The sequence below is a fragment of the Myotis davidii genome, unplaced genomic scaffold, assembly GCF_000327345.1.
Source record: "Myotis davidii unplaced genomic scaffold, ASM32734v1 scaffold1031, whole genome shotgun sequence".
NCBI lineage: Eukaryota > Metazoa > Chordata > Mammalia > Chiroptera > Vespertilionidae > Myotis > Myotis davidii.
The window spans coordinates 779,392-800,112 of NW_006283442.1; the positions used below are offsets into that span (position 1 = coordinate 779,392).

Sequence of the window (20,721 nt, forward strand, 5' to 3'; positions counted from 1 at the left end):
CACATAAAATAAGCCCCAAATTAGGATGGCACTAAAGTTGGTTGAGTTAAATCAACAACTTTATCCAGGATGCCAGTTCTTTTCATCCTTTCTTTTTGCCACCCTCAGCATGTAGATCTCATGATGGTTGCCATGGATCCAGGCTTTATTTATATAGACATGAGCATGTCCAGCTAAAGAAAAGATTACAGTGCCAGGCTTGGGTCACATGCTTCTCCTGAAGCCAGAGGATGGTGATGATGGCAGTAGTGTTGATGGTGGTGGTTGGTGATGAAGATGATGGTGACGATGATAATGGTGATTGTGGCGGTGGTGGTGATGACAGTAGTGGTAACAGTGGAGATGGTGGTGGAGGTGTTCATTGGTGATAGTGGTGGTGGTGATAGTGGCGATGGTGGTTTTGTGAGAAGGAAAAGAAAGTGGGAGTATGAAGAGAAGAAATGCATCTGCCCTTCCTGCTTTACAAGTGATCATGAGACTCAACATTTGAATGTATGGAAGTGCCCTGTGAATGTAGAGCACTTCCCAGTGAGTTGCACTGTGGGGGTTACTGCATGGTTAGCAAACCTTCTCAATCCATGGGTCCTCTGCTCCTGGGAGCACTGACTGTCATCCTTCACCCTTGTCCGCTGTAGCTGAAATAAATCACTTCGGGGAGCAAAGGATTGGCAGGTTCTCAGGGACACAAAGAAAATGCTCGCAGCTTTGGGACTGGGGGTTATTAAAGCCAGAATAGAACCGATTACTGTAGATCTAACGAATAGGAGGGATGTGGGGCAAGGACATTCAGAATACAGGGAACCCAGCAGATAGGATACAGAGATGTTTTTATTTTGTCTTTCTTTGATAACAGATGTGAGGCCTCAAGTCTCTAGTTTTTGTTAACGTCCAGAGGATCAAAAGAGGCACAAAAGTGAGTTGAGCCATCTGCTGAGAGGCCAAGAGAGCTGATGTGGCCAGGGCAGCAGAGGAGACAGAGAGGCAGCAGGGCTGGTGCCGCTGGCGGCTTCCACTGCCCAGGAGGGGCGCCAGGGAGCAGACAGAGCCAGGACCTCTGGGGAGGACACACAAAGCCACCTGGAGCAGGGATGTTCACTCCTCAGACATGGGCAGAACACCTACTGTGTGCAGGTGCTAGGGATGCAGGAATGTTAGCAGCTGCTGAGTGATGACTGTGTGATTTCTAATTCTCAGAATTACCCGTCAATCTGTATACCTACCTCCTGTCTACTGGTGAAGAAGCCAGAGCTTGGAGAGGTTACGTAGCTGGCACCTGGGAAACAATTTGATCTCAGGTGTGTCTGACTCCAAAGCCCTCTTTCCTCTACCATTTTGCCTTTCATTTAAAGACAGCTCTTAACCAAAAGTGAAGAAGAAACTTGCTTCTGCCCTGCAGGCACTCTGTCCTGAGGGAGAGGAGGCCCTAGAAAACACAGTGTGATAAGTGTTATCACTGTGATCTGAAGAGAGGGGCGGAAGCTGGGAGGAGGTGCTAACCAATCCGTCCTTTCTGGGGCAGGGTAGCTGGGCAGTGACAGTGATGACAGGGAGCTGTCCAGGAGCCTGAGGAGAAAGGGTCGGGCTTGGCAAGGCATGAAGAAGAGTGTTGCCATGACAACCTGTCTGGCTTGGGTGAGGCGAGTGAACATTTGGTGTGGCTGCGGTGCAGGGTGGTGGCCAGGCATGAGGCCAGAGGGACTGGTGGGGTCGGCTTGTGGCAGACCTGGGAGCCAGGCTCAGGAGGCTGGGTTCCATTTCCAGGCAGAGGAGCTTTTGGAGGTTTTTAAGAAGTAAAACAGCCTGGATGTCAATGCAACCAGTTAGGAAGCTGCTTTGGTATCTAAACAGCCAGTGATGGGGGCCGGGAAGGACACCGACAGAAAAGACGGGCTGTTTCCCTGGGTCAGGTGTTAGTCTACTCCTCAAAGAGTTTTGAGGCCACTGCTGCATCTTCCTTCTATTTGGGAAATTACACACTAGCCACAGGTCACTAAGCAAATGCCCCAGTGTCCCCAGGAGTAATTCAGGCCTGACTGGTGATTGGTAGTATCTGTCACCCTGTCCACTTCATTTCTCCAAAAGAAGAGGCAATGTCTCTGAACCAGAGAGAGCTCCTTGGAGGGAAGGGTCTGGCCATACTCTGACAGTGGAGCTGCCCAGTGACAGGACGAGCAGCCATATAAGGAAGTGACCTTCTGAGGTGAGGGCCAGCAACGGCGAGAGCTCCTGCTGTGGGCAGATGCTGGTTGTATAACATTGGGCTTCTTTTGAATCCAAGAGAGCAATGCAAATAGTATGTGACAAAGGTTGCGTGCCCCCTCTGTACCGCTCATATGCTGGACTCCAGATAGAGAACTTTAGCAGGCTAGTCTCTGCCCTGTGGGACTTGACAGTTGAGAAATAGAGCCTAGGAGGAGGCTCCATGGATGACAGAGATGCTCTCTCAGGGACAGGGGCCGTGAAGGGCCCAGAAGGAGTGGGCAGGCAGCATGCTCGGTGCACTTGGGATCTGAGGCTGGTGCCAACGGACTGGGGCAGCTGAGGCTAGTCCGGCATCTAGAGAAGAAGACATGAATGTGAGAAATTAATCAGTGGATAAGTCACTTCAACTTAGTGTCATGGGCAAGCGCAAAGAAAACAGACCAGTTGGAGGACAGTTTTTATTTTTCTAAACTGAGCTACTGTAAAACACTGGCATACTTTTCAACTCACTCAGCCTCAGTTGCTATTTGGACTTGATAAATAGGTGAATATTCTTTTCAAGGCTGCTTTACTCTTAGGCTATTAAATGGTTTCTCCCCTCCCTTCTTCCTTTACAGGAAGTATTGAGTCTTAAGGCCACTGCCATCTGAACCACCAGGCACCTTCTAAATAGGCTTCTATATGAGACCCTTGGGAAGGGCTTGCCCTCAAAAATTGAGAAACCAAAGTAGTTGTCTTCAGTGGGCTCCCACCTCCCTACCCAGCCCCCTTCTCCTCAATCCAGGTACCCCAGACATCTGGCCAGGATCTCACCATGAAAAGCTATGCTGTCAACATTCTGATGAATCAGTCCCTTTTGAGGTGGTAGCTGATACAGGTTTAAATATGACCTCAGGTAGTTTAGATGGAGATCACTAAAAGTTAGAAAACCTTTGAGATCCAAAGGAATGCTTCTTTTCTTTTTGCATTGTAGTAAACAACATAAAATTTTCCTTTCTAACCATTTTTAAGTGTACACTTCAGTGACATTAATTATACTCACAATGTCGTGCAACTATCACCGCTATTTCCAAGGGTTTTTATTCCCTGAAACAGTTCCTCCTTCCAGCTCCCGGTAACCTCTAATCTATGTTCTGTCTCTGGATTTGCTCATTCTAGGTATTTCACATACATGAAATCATACAGTATTTGTCCTTTAGTGTCAGGCTTTTTTCATGTAGCACAATGTCTTCAAGGCTCATCTGTGTAGCACGTGTCAGAATTCCGTTTGTTCTATGGCTAATATTCCATCCTGTGTGGATATACCATATAGTGTTTATCAGTCATCCACTGATGGAAGGAAGGCTTCTTAATGGCTACATTTCAAGCACCAGTAGGGACCCCAGGAAGAGGTTTTGGGACACTGATATCCACCCTTCCAGCCATACCATATAGATGGCCCTTTACTGCCCAATGACTGATGGGCACAATAATTCAGGGTTTCAATTAGTCCACATACACAAAGAGCTGTGCTGTGTCAGAAGGTGCTCCAGCCAGCTGTTAGGAAACCTGAGTGCCCATCACATCGGGTAGATGCTCGGCCTTGGACAAGTCCCCTTACTTCTGTATAATGAGGAGCTTGGAATGTGTGTCCTTATTTCTTATTTCTACAAGTCTGTCAGTGTTCTAAGAGGGCAATGGGGCAAGTGGGGTGGGGTGGAGCAGACCCTCAGGAAATATCTGTGACTTGAATGAATGAATGAATGAATGAGAGAAGAATTGGAGAGTGAGGAACTACAGTATTCCAGTTTCTTTACCCCCCTTCATTAGAGAATAGGCAGCGGCTATAATTTGAGGTCAGATTGAATGGTTCTTAAGTTATGAAACAGTCCGGAATCCAAGGTGCTGCTTGAAGCGTTATTATTGTGTTTAATGTCTTTGCACCTTGTACTGAGATGAAATTGTATGACTGGGCTCCTTATCAACTTGTTTGGTGTAGAATTCTTGGCAGCTTTAATAAATACACTTGCCTAAATTTAAGAGGGTGCATATGGGCTTAGTCCCAATTCTTACACCCTGGTCTGTTATATAGCAGATGTAAGCTGTAGAGTGCTCATCATGGACAGTGGGCATAGCCAAGATGTGCCGTGTGTGTGTGTGTGTGTGTGTGTGTGTGTGTGTGTGTGTGCGTGTGTGTGCGCGCGCGCTCGCGCAGAAATGTGCATCCATGAATAGACAAGCTCTCTTCAGTTGTCCTTGTTCTAGGAGCTCTACCTTGGCATGGCTCCTGCTCACAAGGACAAATAGTACTAATTTCTTTAATGAAGGATTTTTTATTATAAAATCCATTTGTATTCATGGTGATCATCAGACAAGGAGGACAGGAACTCCATGTTCCTTTCCATGTCTTGGAATCTGTGCTTCAGGCGGAACTGCACGCAGGCTGGGCATCAGCATCCCCACTCCTCACTTGCCATAGAATTTTGGAGAGAATTTATACGTCATCTACTACTTTGGAAGTGGTGTTCAGAGATCCAAGAAAAATGCAAAAAGCAGTGATTCCTCTTCTGAAATAAAATCTTATGTAGAACCCTGCATATAAAGCTAAATAAAAGCCTTCCAGGCTGGTTAGGAAGAGGTGGCGACTTCCTTTTGTGCATATTCTCTGTCTACACCCCCATCAGATTGTCCTGAATGAATGACATTCCACTGTTAGGACTTTTGGACATCTTAGCATGTGGATTCAAATGGCACTGCTCTGGTTCAGGGGTGGGCAGCCAGAGCCCCACTTTCTCAGTCTTCCCCTAAATTGTAGCTGCTCCCAAACAGCACTGTAGAAACCGAGGGCTCTCTGCAGCACTGTATGTTTTTAAAATGCTTAACTCGTTCTTTTACAGATAAAAAAAATAGAGGCAGAAAAGTAAAATGACTTGCCCAAAGACACACAGAGTCAGTTGGTGCCAAAATCAAGATTATTACTGTTGAAAAAATAATTGAGTCTCTGTCCTCTGTAAGTTTATAAAGGATATGTACATATGAAAAGATAAATGGAAAACTAAGATAGCCAGTACTCATCAGTGCCTGATTAGCTCCATGAGTGTTTAGAAGATGTCATGACTCCTGGGAACTGAGCTCTCTCCCCACTGAATTCTTCTAAATGTTTCCAACATGGGTGTGACCATGGGCCCTGGTTGCCAGCGGTAGCCCTAAGAAATGAGCAGGGAGAGAGGAAAGAAAGGGAGAAGAACATGGAAATGAGAGGAAGCAGTAGGAGGAATATAGCATTGGAGAGGAAGAGACGTGATAGAAAGGAAGAAGAAAGACAGGACCATCTGCCAGGGCCTGGTCATCACACTGCCCCAAGGAGGGGGCTCCTCCAGGAGCCCTGGGGAATCCAGTCCCCACATTTGCAGCCTTGAGAGTTTGGTGTTTCCCTGACTTGGTCCCATGGTTTGTTCTGTCTTTTGCAGTTTTTCTACCTCCTCCACCCTTTCCAACCTCAACACGGAATAGTAGGAATGAGGATCTTAGTCTGTTCCAGGTTGGCTTCCAAAGTTCCCTGGTTCCCAAGAGCACAGAAAGGGCCATTCACATGCTGACTGTTGGGTGCATTCTCTGAGAGCCCCGCGACCCCTGCAGATTCAGGAGGGCACACTGAGCTCGGGCCTCAGGAGGGGGCTGCTCAACAGTGTGTCCTCACAGGACCGGAGACACTGACACCAGGGTATCAACAGCAAGAGAATAATCTGTGACAAAGTTTTGTTTTTCTTTACTCCATTCATTTTCACCCTTAGATGTTTCTATAGCAGTACAGCACATATTTTCAAAGGATCACTGAAGCTGTTTCATTTATTTAAGGGTTTTTTTTTGGTTTGGTTTTATTTTTTACTTTTAGATTAATTCTGTAAGGACATTCATGCCTCTAAGGTCAGAGTGAATACAATGCTTTTCCCAGTGGCAGTCAGCACAGGTGGCTGTGTCCAGATCTTGCACCCACGGGCACCTGCCCCTCCTCTGGGTTCTTGTTCACACTCCTTCTTACTGACTCCCTGGTCCCTTTTCACTTCTCTCCCAGGTCCTTAGCAAGAGCAGTGTGACCAGGGAGGCCAGATGAGATGAAGTGAGATGGAGGGTCAGGAAATCTGGTTTCCTGTTCTCAGCCTGTGCCTCCCTGGCCTTGGTATCTTATTAGTCTCCTAATTTTTCAAATGAGGAGGTTAATTGGATAACTGCCAAGATCCCTTTCTCTTTCACACGCCTGGTTTGAGGAAGGGTCCTGTAACTTCTGCCTAGGAGATAAGTGTCACAATGAGGAAGTGCTTTCCTGGGGATGAGGTTGTCCCTTACACGGTTGGATTCCAGCCTCACCTTTTTTTCTCTTTAGTCTGCACGCTCTCCCAGGGCCACCTCCTTCAGCTTTCCCTGCAAGCTGCACTCCCCTCTGAGCCTTACCTCTGCATCTTGATGTCCCACAAGTGCCCTAATTCAGCAAGTCCAGAACTGATGTCTCTCCCCCTTCCTCTTCCTAGTCCCCTACTGCGGTGAGAGGCATCACCATCCAGAGTCGCCAAATTAGAAACCTCAGGGAAGGAACAGTGCACTTCTTTCACTGCCTCTTCCTCCAACCCCTACGTGCAATCAGAAACCAAATTACATCTTTTATAAAGTATCTCTCAAATCATCTACTGCTCAACCAGTCCCTCTGTCTCTACTGCGGCTTGAGACTATGACCTCTGTATGGGTCACTTGCCCACCCTCCCCACCCCCGACACCACTGTCATGCTCTATGGCAGGGCCACACTGCAGTGCACATCTGACCCCGTCATTCCAGTCTCCTCAGAATGGAATCCGAGCACCCAGGTGTGGCCACACTGGCCCTGGTCATCTTGCTTCTACCCATCCCTCCACCACCATTTTCTCACAGCCTTCACTCCAGCCACATCAAATGTTTGCATTTCCTGAAGCTCTCCACACTTCCCCCACCTCCTTAGTCCTCCCTCCACGTGGAGTACCTGACCCCCACCCCCACCTGCACAGCACTCATCCTTCAAGCTTCATCTCAGAGATGCTGACCATTGGGAAGTCCACCCAGCACATACATGTGTGTGTCAATGTCTGAGTGATACACTGTCATGTCGCATGGGTCCTCTGAGTCTCCACGTGTTATGTGCCAGGATGTGGGACAAATGTCACATAGTTTAGACTTTATTGGGAGAATTAAAAAGGCCAAAGGTCACATGAGAAGCCACAGACATGTCCCCCTTTAGTCCCCCACCTCACAAAGAGGTGTGCTAGGTCCAGGAAGCCACTGGTCTGGAGTGTGGGGCTGCATCGCAGCAGAGGGGACCAGGACCCCTCCACCCCCTGGCTTTTCTCTTTTTATAGGGAAATCAAGCAAGGCAGAACAGCCTTGTAGATGAGGGAATAAATAGACTGCTTGGTGCCAGGCAGTCTGGGTTGGGGGTTCCAGCTGTTTACAGGAGTTGTCTTGGAATGCTGGCTTCCCAGCACAAGGGGCCCTCGGAGCCTTTGGGATATTACTGTTCTCCCTTCCCTGGGGAAGAGGTTCTCTAAGCTTGGGTGTTGCCTCTCTCAGAAGGTTTAGACACCCCAGAGGGAGCTCCAGTGGTGCTTTAAGATAGTTCGGCTGGTTCCACACTGACAATGAATGACTGGATTGATGGGTGGGTGGACGGACATGTAAAAGTAATTAGCACATATGCGAACATATGAAAATGCCTGACACCTAGTGGGTACCCAGCTCATGTTTATTTCCCTTTCCTTTCCTTCCCTTCTCATCCCAGCTCCAACTCCGTGGGTTTACCATGGAGGTTTCTGGGGTACAGGGGAGGTGGCTCTGTTAACTTTGAGAAACATGAGAGCTCTCACCATCATGGGGATGGGCCTGTGTGGCTGTCTGACAGCCCCACCCCCTTCCACAAGTTTCCTCAGGTTGCACTGTGCCCTTTTGTTTCCTTTTCAACACTATTCTGATGTTCATTTTAACACAAAGTAACCTAATTTTAGAAGATTGGAGGCTCCCACACATTGTGATTTGTACCTGGGTCACAGCTCCTAGGCAGTCTCATCCCCAGACTAATTTTATGATGCTCCAGTGGGTAAAAAGTAAAGGATGGATGCCTGCCTCTGAGATGCTGATTCAATCCGAACTCTCCATTCCCTTCCCACAATTGCTGCCTGACCTGGACCTGCATCTGCACACAAGCCAGTGGTTCTTAAACTTCACATGCCTCAGAGACACCTAGAAATTGTTTGTAATGCACAGTTCCAGGCTGCATAACCAGGAGGAGATCTGATTGGGGCCCAGAATTTTGCATTTTTTTTTAACTTTGCATCCTTAAACTGCTTCACCCCAGGGGTAAGGCCAGTAGGGGATCCAGAAAGAATGAAGGGAGCACAGGGACATGCATGGAGGGACCTCTTCCTGCAGAGCTAGCTACCCATCAGGCTCCCAATGCCCCCATCTCGGAGCACCCTCCAGCAGCTTGGTGGAAGGAAGAGGGCCTTCCCGGGTGATGCTCACTCTACAATGTGGCTGGGACTGGAGACCTTCAGTGAGCTCCACCTGACCTGGTAGAAGATGGGAAAATAGGTCTGGGTGTTCTGAGTTGAATGCTTCCTGGATGTTGTGGACGGGCCTGTCCTGCTTAGAGGACCTGTGGCCTAATGCTACACGGACTATTGTTTTTGTGGCTCCAGTGAGAGATGGGCGGAGGGTCCTGCAGAGGCGAGCAGTGGAGTATGAAGAACCAGGCAGCAGCCGTGGCTTGATGGGGGCCATTAAGGATCTGCATTGGGGATGGTTGTGGGAGAAAGCAATTAGTGATGCAGAAATCTTGCGAATCAGCCCAGAGTCAGCTTGCTCTAATTCAGCCAAGGAGTCTCTTCTGTTCAGTGTGGGTTCCCAGGGTCAGGAGCTGCAACCTTAAATGCAAAGCCCTTCTTCGAGGTGGCAGAGGGAAGAAATGACTGCCTACCTCCTGACCCTGAGAAAAGAGATGAACCTCTTCCATTCACTATCCCCATCCCAGTGCCTGTCTCCATCCCGGAAATGCTGATTTTCACTGCTAACCTGCTCTATGTCTTTGGACAGAATTTTATTTTCTCGAGAGAGAGAGTTCAAATTTTTGGACGTGTGTATGTGAGCAGTTTTGCCTGTTTTAGCTGCTGTTGAGAGATCTTTAGTGTCTCAAACACAGCTGTGTGCTTGCTCTTTTGGAGAGCTCAGCTGGTACTCTCCCAAGACTGTGTTGTCTCCAGGGTTTGTTACCTTGAATCATGGCACACTCCTCCTGCGGTCCTTTCTCAGCACCCTCTCCTATGTCCAGGCATTGTTTCCCTTTTCAGTGGTTCTCAACCTGTGGGTCGTGACCCCTTTGGTGATCAAACAGCCCTTTCACAGGGTTCACCTAAGACCATCCTGCATATCAGATATTTACATTACAATTCATAACAGTAGCAACATTACAGTTATGAAATAGCAATGAAAATAATTTTATGGTTGGGTCACAACATGAGGAACTGTATTTAAAGGGCCAGAAGGTTGAGAACCACTGCTTTAGATCAAGACATCATGGGTTCTCTCCTGAGAAGGTACTATGACATATTCACTGATTAAGTAAGATGTTTCCCCAAAAATGTGTAATTTTTGACCATTATAATATTTACACTCTAACAGAAGATATTTAAGGACTTAAAAACAAACAAAAAACCTAATGCCCAGTGCATTGGAATTCTAATCATGAAACAGACTGTGGAGTTACTAATTTGTCTTGGGGGTCCTACCCAGTGTCCCCTTAATTCCTCCCATGGGGGTAGGGATAGCATTCTCCTCCACCTTTTGTGAGAGTTGATGGGGCAGAACTTTATAAAACCCCCAATCTAACAATTTTCTTTTTCTCTTCTATTTTTGTTTCCTAGGAACAAGTGGAATATCTCTTTCTCATCATTTTTACTGTGGAAGCATTTTTAAAAGTAATAGCCTATGGACTTCTCTTTCACCCTAACGCTTACCTCCGCAACGGGTGGAATTTACTAGATTTTATAATTGTGGTTGTAGGGTAAGTACAGCTACCCTTCTCTACTTCCTCCCCTCACCCCTGCCGCCAACCAATACATATCTCTTCCCTTCTGTGTTTATATCTCCTTTTGATCTGGTCACAGTGGCTCTGGGCTCAGGCAGAACGAGAGGACTTACTAAATATCTATTTGAATTCAGACTTTCTCCAAAAGGAAAGGAGCCATTATCTAGGAACCTCCTCACCACTACTCCCACGCGCGCGCATACACACACACACACACACACACACACACACACACACACTCACTCACACACACACATGCATGCATGAGTTGAATGTGAGTACTTTAGATGGAACCCATGGTCCTTCATGCAACTTAGGACAGTTCTCTGCTTAAGGTGTTTTCTTCCATCTCCAACCACACCTGGCCTGACAGCGCCTCTGACCAATGTCCCTGCTGTGTCACTGAGCAGATTAGTTCAGCTTGCCTGTGAGCATGCAGTCCCCGGGGCTGGCTGGGGCTGGCACACAAGCACTGCGGATGCCCCCTCTCACCTCTGCAGTGAGCTTTGTTCTGTGGCCAAGGAACCAGGCTGCTCAAGACAGGTGGGTGAGAAGAAAACAGGGAACTATGAAGGACCAAGATGATGAGTAGCCAAACCCAAATCAAACACGGCCTCCCCTTGACATGCTGCTGGATTTTAGTATCAGATGAGGCAAAGTCAATATATGCTTTTTAAAAAAAAGCATTGTATGAAATCTTAAATAAAATTTAGAAGTGATCTCCTCATTTTATTTTACTAATAAAATTTAGTAACTTCACAGAATGATTCTCTAGGACATGTTTCTACCTAACAAGCCTACATCTGCTGTGTGAGATGTAACTTATTAGCACACAATGGTTGAGTTTCCTATGACTCGGCTGTTTTCTAAAGGGAGGGTCCCTTTGTAGCAAGATTTCACTTTAAGAACCAGCTGGCTTCTTTGAGCCCATGGAGAGCTCAAGTTGTAGCCACCTTGTGTTTCTACTGCCTTTGAGTTCTGACGGGCTTCATTGTCAAGGTCAATATGTCATTTGGCTCTTACCCCAAGAAACTATTTTCCTGAATCCTTTTGTGCTGACCCAGTGAAGACCAAGGCCTCACAGTTTCTCCAGAGCACTCGCTGCTTGTGATCTCATGGGAGTGTCTGGTCTTTCCTGAAGGAAATAACACAGGGGCAAATAGAGGTCAATTGGAAGTTATGTCCTTGTCTCTGGCCATCTGGATGGCTTGTGAGGGTTTGGAGCTGTTTTGGAGTTTTTACTTTGTTGTCCTTTTTTGCCCGACCAATGAGTGACACACTTGGGCCACATTAACATCAGGGATATTTGGGTGACTTGAGGAGTACTAAAATCAGACTATTCGCCAGGAATATATCTGGTTCCAGAGGACTCTGAGTGAGGAGGCAGTTATACAAGAGATTTTGCCAGAATTTCATGCCAGAATGCACAACAAGTGACTCCACAAATGCCTTGAATTAACTCAGTAAAACATAGCAGAGGTCTTGAAGGTGGGTTGTTCCAAATGTCCCTGAATCCTTTTTAAATTCAGCATCTTCTGCAAGGCCTTAGTCTCCTGGGAACTTTTCATACATGTGTGGAAAAGAGCCCCAGGCTGAGCTCGGGTGCTTCTGGGAGCCGTGGAGAGACAAGGTATCTTGCTGGGACCAATTTTGTTTAGGCAAGGACGCTGCTTTCTCTCATGTTTATGAATGAATCAGACTTGACCAGATACAGCTCCGTGCTCCATTCACGGCCTTAACTAGAGCACAAGAGGTGAGAACAGGCAGCACTTGCAGGCATCCAACAGGAGCCCTGGGATGGGGGAGCAGGTGCCGGCCACGCCTGCGCACTGGAAAACCTGCTCATCTCTAGCTTGTTTAGATTCCCCTGCACCCTTTGTACTGCTTCTCCTCCTCACAACCACAGAAGGTGGACTTTTTGTGGGTCATCTAGATTCTGGTCACATCTCCCTGGGGTCTAGACCATGAGCCCAATGGAGAAAGGCAGGCATTCTTCCAAAAGACACCTCTAGTTGACTCTAAGCCTTTTGCTCACCTTGTGGTTCAGTGTGACCCTGTGAGTTCTTCCCCATTAATATCACACGTGGCCATGTTTGAGACCTAGTTTCTCTTCTCCATGGGCACTGGTCCCGGGGGATTTCCATCCAGTCTAAATCTCAGCCAATCCTACTGACTCAAAAGATGGCGCACATCCCCTCCACCTCCCACAGAAGGTGTAGCTCCACCACCTCTGTTCAGCCGAGCCTCCCATTCTTACTGTCTTTACAGTATTAAATGGGTATCCCTGTTTTCCTTGCATCTCCTGGCAAATATCTGCTCTCCTTGGCACCCCCCACAGCTATTTAGGGGAAGGTCTCTCCTGCCTCCTTCAGGTCAGGAGAGTCTGCCTGGGGGTGCCCCCGGGGAGGGGAGTACCTGCCTGCTGCTGAAGGGCCAGGTCGAGAGCCGCTCTCTTACCTCTGTATTGCCCTTCCGGTGGCCTGTGATGAGGCATTTCCTTCCTCCCACAGACCTGTCACATTTCCATCCTAAAGTGAGGTTAGCTCCTTGGTATGGTGGGAGATGCTGCTGCTGAGTGAACATGGAGAGGACTTCAGAGGCCTCTGTGAGCTACCTGCCCCCTGCCTACCCTGAGAACTGGGGACTCACAGTAGCTCCATCTGCTCCAGACATGCTGCGGCAGCCACAGAGGCTTCTGTCTCCCTCCTCATATGTTGGTCCTGCCTCACTGGGGCCTCCGGAGCCTCATTGCCCTGTTCTTTTAAAAGCTCTAATGTCGCCGAAACCGGTTTGGCTCAGTGGATAGAGTGTCGGCCTGTGGACTAAAAGGTCCCAGGTTCGATTCCGGTCAAGGGCATGTACCTTGGATGTGGGCATATCCCCAGTAGGAGGAGTGCAAAGGAACCACCAGACACACCTCCTCCAGAAATCCGCCCCCTCCCCCTCCACACACACACACAAAGCATCAGCATGTGAACCTAGCCCTTAGGAAAGGTAGACACCAAGCCTGGTCCCACCTTTACAGTGTCTAATGAGGAGAAACACAGCAGTCCCCACAGGCCAAGGCAAACATCCCCTAGGCCCGTCCCTGCATTTCCTGCATTTCCTACCCCTTCAAAACTAAACACAGACACTTAATAAAGAGTCTGCATCAAGTTGGAGCAGGGGTTAAAAGACAGGAAAGTTGTCTACTCTCTGCTCCCTTCACGGAATAATATATGGTGAACATCTTGTACTCCGATAAGCATATTGCTTTCTTTCAGGAAATACTAGCAACCACATCTGGTTTGGATTTGGAATGCTATCTAGCCAACTTGTGAGCAGGTCTCCATTTCCATGATCTAGACTTCAGTGGAAAGAACATTTCTCTGTTTAGAAAGGAGCCCGCTCCCCCACCCTGGCTAACCACTGCCTGGGATTCCAGGCATCACAGCTAACATGTGAAGCCATCAGATTGCCAAGCCGAGCTGAAAGAATCATGGAGCACAGAGAGACTTTAGATGTGGTCTGGCCAGGGTCATCTAACTCCTTTTAGCTGTAGAACCCATTTTCAAACAAAGCCTTACTCAGAGGCCCAATGCAAAACACAGATCAAAGGGAGCCCACTGTTAAATATGGGGAAAGGATCCAGAACCCCAGTCACTCACCTCTGGCCTCACTGCTGGAGATGCCCCCAAGGTTCCATGGAGCACAGTTTGAAAATCCTTAACCTAGACCAGCGGTTCTCAACCTGTGGGTCGCGACCCCTTTGGTGGTTGAACGACCCTTTCACAGGGGTCGCCTAGGACCATCCTGCATATCAGATATTTACATTACGACTCATAACAGTAGCAACATTACAGTATGAAGTAGCAACGAAAATAATTTTATGGTTGGGTCACAACATGAGGAATTGTATTTAAAGGGCCAGAAGGTTGAGAACCACTGAACTAGACCAACTTCATTGTTGGATCCTGCCTGGATCTGAGCTTCTGCAAAGCTAAGCCTGCAGCTACAGCCTCCCATTTCCAGGTCCACTGCTCTGGGTGTGAGTTATTTAAGGCTTGAGTCTAGTCCTCAAAACAAAGTTGCCTTGACCCTGAGTTCATGTCTGGTAAGGGAACCCAGTTTTCATACCTGGACTTCCTTCTTGACCCCAGACCCTGGCCCTGCACACTCTCCACTGGCAGTGAATCAGTAGTCATCTCAAGGTACAAAGGACGGAAATTGCCCCTGTACCCTCTTTCCTATTGTTCTTGGTTACCACAAAGTCTCAGTCTGCATCCCATGTAGGCTGTGTCCTCTGATCTGCACCCTTCTGCCCTCCACCCCACTCCTGAATCCTGCCCACTGTGCCCTCTGTGCCTACTGTGCCCTCTGTGCCCTCTGTGCCCACTGTACCCACTGTGTCCACTGTGCCCACTGTGCCCACTGTGCCCTCTGTTCCCCACAGTCCATCTCCACTCAGGGGCAGCAGACAGGTAACAGCTTTTCAGCTTCGTGAGCCCTGCAGTCTCTGTCCCAGCTATTCAACTCTGTGGGGAGAACACAGCAATGATGTAAGGGAAGGGTGTGGCCAAATTCCAGTTAGACTTTATCTTCTGACCCCTCCTTTCACTTTCTGGCTTTAACCCGAGGGTCCTGCTCCCCTTGCAGTCTCTAGAGATGGCCCATTTCCCTCCCAGATGCTTCATTCCACAGCCCAGAGGTCAGGAGAGTGGCCCCGATTTCCCCTTCTTTCTGCTTCTGACCACTATTCCTCCCACTGAAATCCTCCACTTTTGATGTTTGTGTCATCGGACACTTCTGTGGCCCACATCTCCTATTGTTGTCCTCTACAGACCTTTGAGTCACTCCGTATTCCTTGAGGAGTGAGCTCTTAGCTCACTCCCTGTCCAGCACTCACTGCTCCACTGCTGCCACCACCTTCTCTCCTCTGGGAACTTCTTCTCTAGGGGTCACGACTCCATCCTATTTCAGCTGCCCACTCCCATGGTTATACCAATATCCCTGCCATTCCCTAATAACTACACCCTCCCTATAACCTCAAGCCAAACATTCTACTCTAAGCGATACCACCATCTTTCCAGCTCACTCCTTCTAGCACTTACCTCCAACAATCCATTCATCCTGCTACATCTGTCTGCTCCTCCCATCATGTGCACTCCTCCTTCCAACTGGCTTAGATGCCACATCCCATCATTATAATCCTTCACTTGCATTTATTCTCAACTTTTATTCCTCTCTTCATTTGTCTTGCTCACCAGTCCTGATCAAATCCAACTAGATGGAGATTTTTTGGTACCTGAAGCTGTGCCATTGAAAGGGGGAGAGACATATGCAAAGTGAAGCTAATGGGTCTCACTTTACACTCCTGACCACCAACCTCGAATAGGTCAATGGTGATTCCTGGCAACCATGCTACATGTTCCTACTCACTCTTCCACTTTCTCTATGATTCTTTAATGCCCTTGCCTTTCTCTTCAGTCTTCTAATACCTCCTCCCCTTTCACATTTTTAGCTACCTGTTTCCCTGGGAATACAGATGCAGTCCAAAGAGAATTTTCATGCATTCTCGCAACCACATCTGTGCCCCTATAATGTGCCTCCCAACCTGAACCATGATAAACCTCCCTACCTCTGTATAAGGCCAGCATCCCTAAGTGTGCGTTAGGTCCCATCCTGCCTACTGAAGGACATCGGTCCTTTGCGTAATTGTTCCCTCTGTGTCTGCATCGTCAAATTATCTGACTCTGTTAGATGAGTCCCATCACATTTAAAAATGCTATTGTATCTTCATTTAAAAACAAACAAAACACTTGATTCCATACCCCCTCTGAAAAACTACCATTTTTCTCTAATCCCTTTTATAGCAAAATTCCTCAAAGGAGTTGTACAGTAGCCACCAGATACATGTGGCCATTCAGCACCTGAAATGTAGCTAATCTGAATTCAGATATGCTAGACATGTAAAATACACAGTAGAGTTCAAAGATTTAGAACAAAAGACAGAGTGGCAACTATCTCATTTAAAATTCTTATATTTTATTGATTTTTTACAGAGAGGAAGGGAGAGGGAGAGATAGAAACTTATATTTATTACAATTAAAATATTTTGGTTACATTGGGTTACATAAATATATTGTCAAAGTTAATTTCACCTGTTTCTTTTTTACTTTTTTAATGTGGCTGCTAGAATATTTAAATTATATATGTGGCTCACATTTGTGTCCTGTATTATATTTCTTTTGGACAGAGCTGAATTATCCCTGTCTCTAGTGTTCCTCCTGTTCTCATATCTATTAGGTTTTTGTTCCCATCACTATTCAAACATGTTTGCATGGTCTCATTGGTCTTGATATTACTAAATTCCATGGTCAGTGGTCCATCCTTATATCTGTAGCACTTGATGGTTAACCACTCTCTTCTCATGACCAGTTCTTTCACAGCCCACCATTCTATCTACTTGTCTCTTTTATTGGTTTCTCCTTTCCTTCACCCCTCGGTGTTGGAGCCCCAGGGTTCAGTCCTATCACATCTTCACTTTCTACACTAGCCTCCTAGGCAATCTCGTTGGATTTGACTTTAATACAGTTGACACAAGTATCAAGTGTTTGTCTCCAGCCTGGAGTCCCCACCCCCCAGAAGTCCACACCCAATAGAGCCTACTAAGACATCTATTCAGATGTCCAACCGGCAGCTCAAACTGCACGAAGTTCAAAATAGAACCCTTGATGTGCATCCCCCATACCTCATCCTTCCAGTTGCTCAAGCCCAAACTGTTGGAATGGTCTTGATTCTTCTGTTTTTCTCACAACTCACATCTGGTTTATCAGCCCACCTCATCACATCTTTCTTAAAATAAATCCAGATCCGACTATTTCTCATGACCTCCAACACCACCACCTGGTCTGTGCCTCCCCACCTGGATTTACACAGCAGCCTGCCCTGGCCTTGTCCTACTACAGGCTATTCTTCTCACAGCATTAGAGCGATTGTTTTAAAACCCTCATCAAATCATGCCACTCTCCTGCTCAAAACCTCCCAGTGCCTTCTGACTCAGAGAGAAAACCGGTAGGGCTCCCTGCTTCCTCTCCACCTTCACCTCCCACTGTGTCCATTTACCTGCTTTGCACCAGCCACCCTGCCACTTGTTGTCCCTCTAACGTACTACCATGCTGCTCCCTCAGGCCCTTTGCACCAACTGTTCCCTCTGCCTCTTCCCATAACTCTGTGTCCACTCCTGCACTTTCTTTAGGTCTCTGCTCACATGTCAGCCTAGAAGCGAGTTCCTTTCTTAGCCTTTTGATGTCAAACAGGAAGGCTCCCACCTTGGCCCCTCCAGACCCCCCTTCATTGCTGCATTTATCACTCTCTAAGCCTGATATACATTTATTGATTATTTGGTTTATTGTCTGACTCCTTCACTAGAATGTAAGCTCCAAGAGGGGGTAATGACTGTCTGTTTTGCTGTGGCCTTGGTGTCTAGAACATTACCAGGTGCATAAGTGTTCGCATTTGTTGGAGGGATAGACATACAAGCAGAAACACAGAGCAGCAGGGCTGTTAATTTCCTTGTCTTGGTTACATGCCTTAGTGTGTGGTATTGCTCCTGCTGGAAACTTACTCATTCAATCATTTATTCATTTGTTCATCTTATTTCCTTTGAGCATCTATTGTGCCGGCACAAAGTAGATTTCTTTGGGATCATTTATTTGCACGCAGATACAAATCAAATAGATGGGGAGGAGAAAGAATGTGGTTCCAGGCCACATAAGGGCAGCAGCTACGATATCACAGAGGGGCCAAAGGGCACCGTAAGGGGACAGGGGGCCTGGCAGCAAACTTCATTTGCTTTTCACTCTGTCTAAGGCTGCCCAGCTCACAGAGCCAGATGTGTTTTCACAGCTTTATGATGGCAAAGGGCCTGCCTGTGGCCTCGCTCAGACTTCTCTAGGCAGAGGCTATGCCCTGTATATGCACATGATGCATTGTCACCTTCTGATGGCCACAGACCCTCCTGGGCACACACCTCAGCATTTGCTCCTGAGGTGGAGATGGTCACAAACTGCTCCCCCAGGCCTCCTTCCGAGAATTCAAAGTCCAGCTGAGCAAAAAACACTGTCTGACAGTTTCTTCTCTCCTTCCTCTCTTTTAGGCTTTTTAGTGCAATTTTAGAACAAGCAACCAAAGGTGACGGGGCAAACGCTCTAGGAGGGAAAGGGGCTGGATTTGATGTGAAGGCGCTGAGAGCGTTCCGCGTGCTGCGCCCCTTGCGGCTGGTGTCCGGAGTTCCAAGTAAGTAGAGCCATTCTTCTTATGTTGTCAACACCCTCCACTTTCCTTCGCAAATTGCCAAGAGCACTTTGCAAAGGAACCTGATTTCCCAATAAATGGAGATTTTGCCTAAATGAGATCCTTTGCTTTTAAAAACACAGCTCTGATGTGAGTCCATTAAAACACACTGTGGTCCAGCTCCTGTAAATACTTGGGGAAAAAACAAAAGCACTCACAGCCAAATGAAGACAAGCTTGCACAGACCAAAGAGTCTTGTGGCCAGCTGAGCAGCCCTGCCAGGCTCCGGGCTGGGAATTTAAATACATTTGTGGCAAAATCGCCAGGTGAGCAGAGACAGCTAATCCCCAAGGCTTGCAGGGTATTTGAACCAATGGGATTAACTTTACTCTCTGTATTTTGCCAGAGAACAATCAGAAAAGCACCAGTGGATGTTCTTAAAGTTTAATTTTTCCATTTCTTCTAGTTCCTCCTCCTTTCATGTCAAATGAGGCATCTATTAATGGACCCCGCCTGTTGTAATGAGAATTGGTTTCACCTGAGGGTTGGAGGGTGTTCAGTAATTGCAAACAAGCAGAGCATTAGGGAGATATTGTCCATCAGGACACCAGTCACATGGACAGCCCCCTCCATGGTGCCCCCAGAATTCTGTCCCATTGGGGATGAGGCCCAGGCACTGAGCACAGCAGCTTCAGGCACCTGCATCAACTCCAGCAAACCCAGCCCATGTTGCTCCTGGGGGCTAAATCAGCTTTCGGGGAGCTTCTCCTTCTCCTTGCTTGATTTGTGGTATCTGAGCATAATTCTGGACTTGTTTGCAGAGAGTTTACACTCTCAAGTCAGCTCCATCAGATCTGGCTCAAGACTTAAGGCAGAGGGGGTCTCTATGATCAACCTGGAAGCAAACCAGTTTGGGGGTGGGAGCAGGATCAGAAAAACAAAGAGGTCCTCTGAGCACCCAGCCTGTACCACCTACCCCGGGGACGGAGCACTTGGTGACATTATGCTGCTTGGTGATATATCTTAGAGTCATAAAACCATGGAAATGTGAAGGACCTCATGGTAACCTGTTTAGTCCTTCGTTTGTTTTTTTATATTTTCTTGTTCAGTCCTTTTTGTACATGCACAGAATAGTGAAAAGATCGTCTCCAAGTAACTTAACCAGCAGTAGAGCATGGCTAGGACCAGGTCTCCCAATTTTCTAACCATCTCTTTCCTACCACACCCCAAGACCTCCAGTAAAGAATTAACTGTTGATTGTCTTAGACTTGTACACATATATCCTGTCCCTTCAATTACATTATAAGTCCTCTGGAAGCCCAGAACTGTGCCTGATATTGTCTCTGATTCCTGCACAATGTCTAAATAGTCTCTGTGCAAGGCAGGGCAGTTTACTTGGTAAATGAAGCAAGAATTGGACTGTTTTCTTTGCAGTGAGGCCCCCTGGGCAAGGCTTGTGGCCTGTCTTAAACTGGACATAGAGCTAAATCACACAAACACATGCAGAGCAGATTCTTTCTATGTGGCCTTAAACACTGGGGCATGTAGGGACGCCCAAGACCCAATTCCCTTTTCTGAAGCCTGAATCATTTAGGTTTTCTTGGTCAACAGCCATAACTCAGTAGACCAAAATCAAGGGTGAGAAGGCAGGGTGAGAATGGCTTTGAACATGACTTTAAGGAGCTTATCATGAAGGTGCAGCCAACGTGTCAGTGATATGAATCATGCATTGATTCCAAACTTTAGCTAAACAAGCTACAATGGACATAATGACTCACTGTTGTGTATGTGCTTATTAGGGGCCCACAATTTCAGAGCATTGTGGTGTATATGAGGACATATCATAAAGAATAAAGATGGCCCTAGCCAGTTTGTCTCAGTGGATAGAGCATCGGCCTGTCAACCAAAGGGTCCTGAGTTTAATTCTGGTCAAGGGCATGTACCTTGGTTGCAGGCTTCTCCCCGGCCCGAGCCCTGGTTGGGGCTTATACAGGAGGCAACCAATCAATGTGTTTCTCTCACATCAATGTTTCCCTCTGTCTTTCCCTCTCTCTCCCGCTCTCCCTAAAAAATCAATGGAAAAATACCCTCGGGTGAGGATTAACAAAAACAACAACAACAAAAGAGAATAAATATGGTTCTGTCACTTGAGGAATATGAT

General features: G+C 47.3%; 1 protein-coding gene across 1 annotated transcript in view; it reads left to right on the forward strand.

Annotated features, from left to right (window-relative positions):
- The first annotated feature begins 288 nt into the window (after positions 1 to 288).
- The window catches only part of CACNA1C (calcium voltage-gated channel subunit alpha1 C), a 236,876-nt gene continuing 216,443 nt past the window's right edge, over positions 289 to 20,721 (forward strand). Inside the window, exons 1-3 of the mRNA XM_015564299.1 lie at positions 289 to 402; positions 10,123 to 10,262; positions 18,424 to 18,563. Of these exons, the coding sequence (XP_015419785.1) occupies positions 289 to 402; positions 10,123 to 10,262; positions 18,424 to 18,563 (394 nt within the window). The remainder of the gene's footprint in view (positions 403 to 10,122; positions 10,263 to 18,423; positions 18,564 to 20,721) is intronic.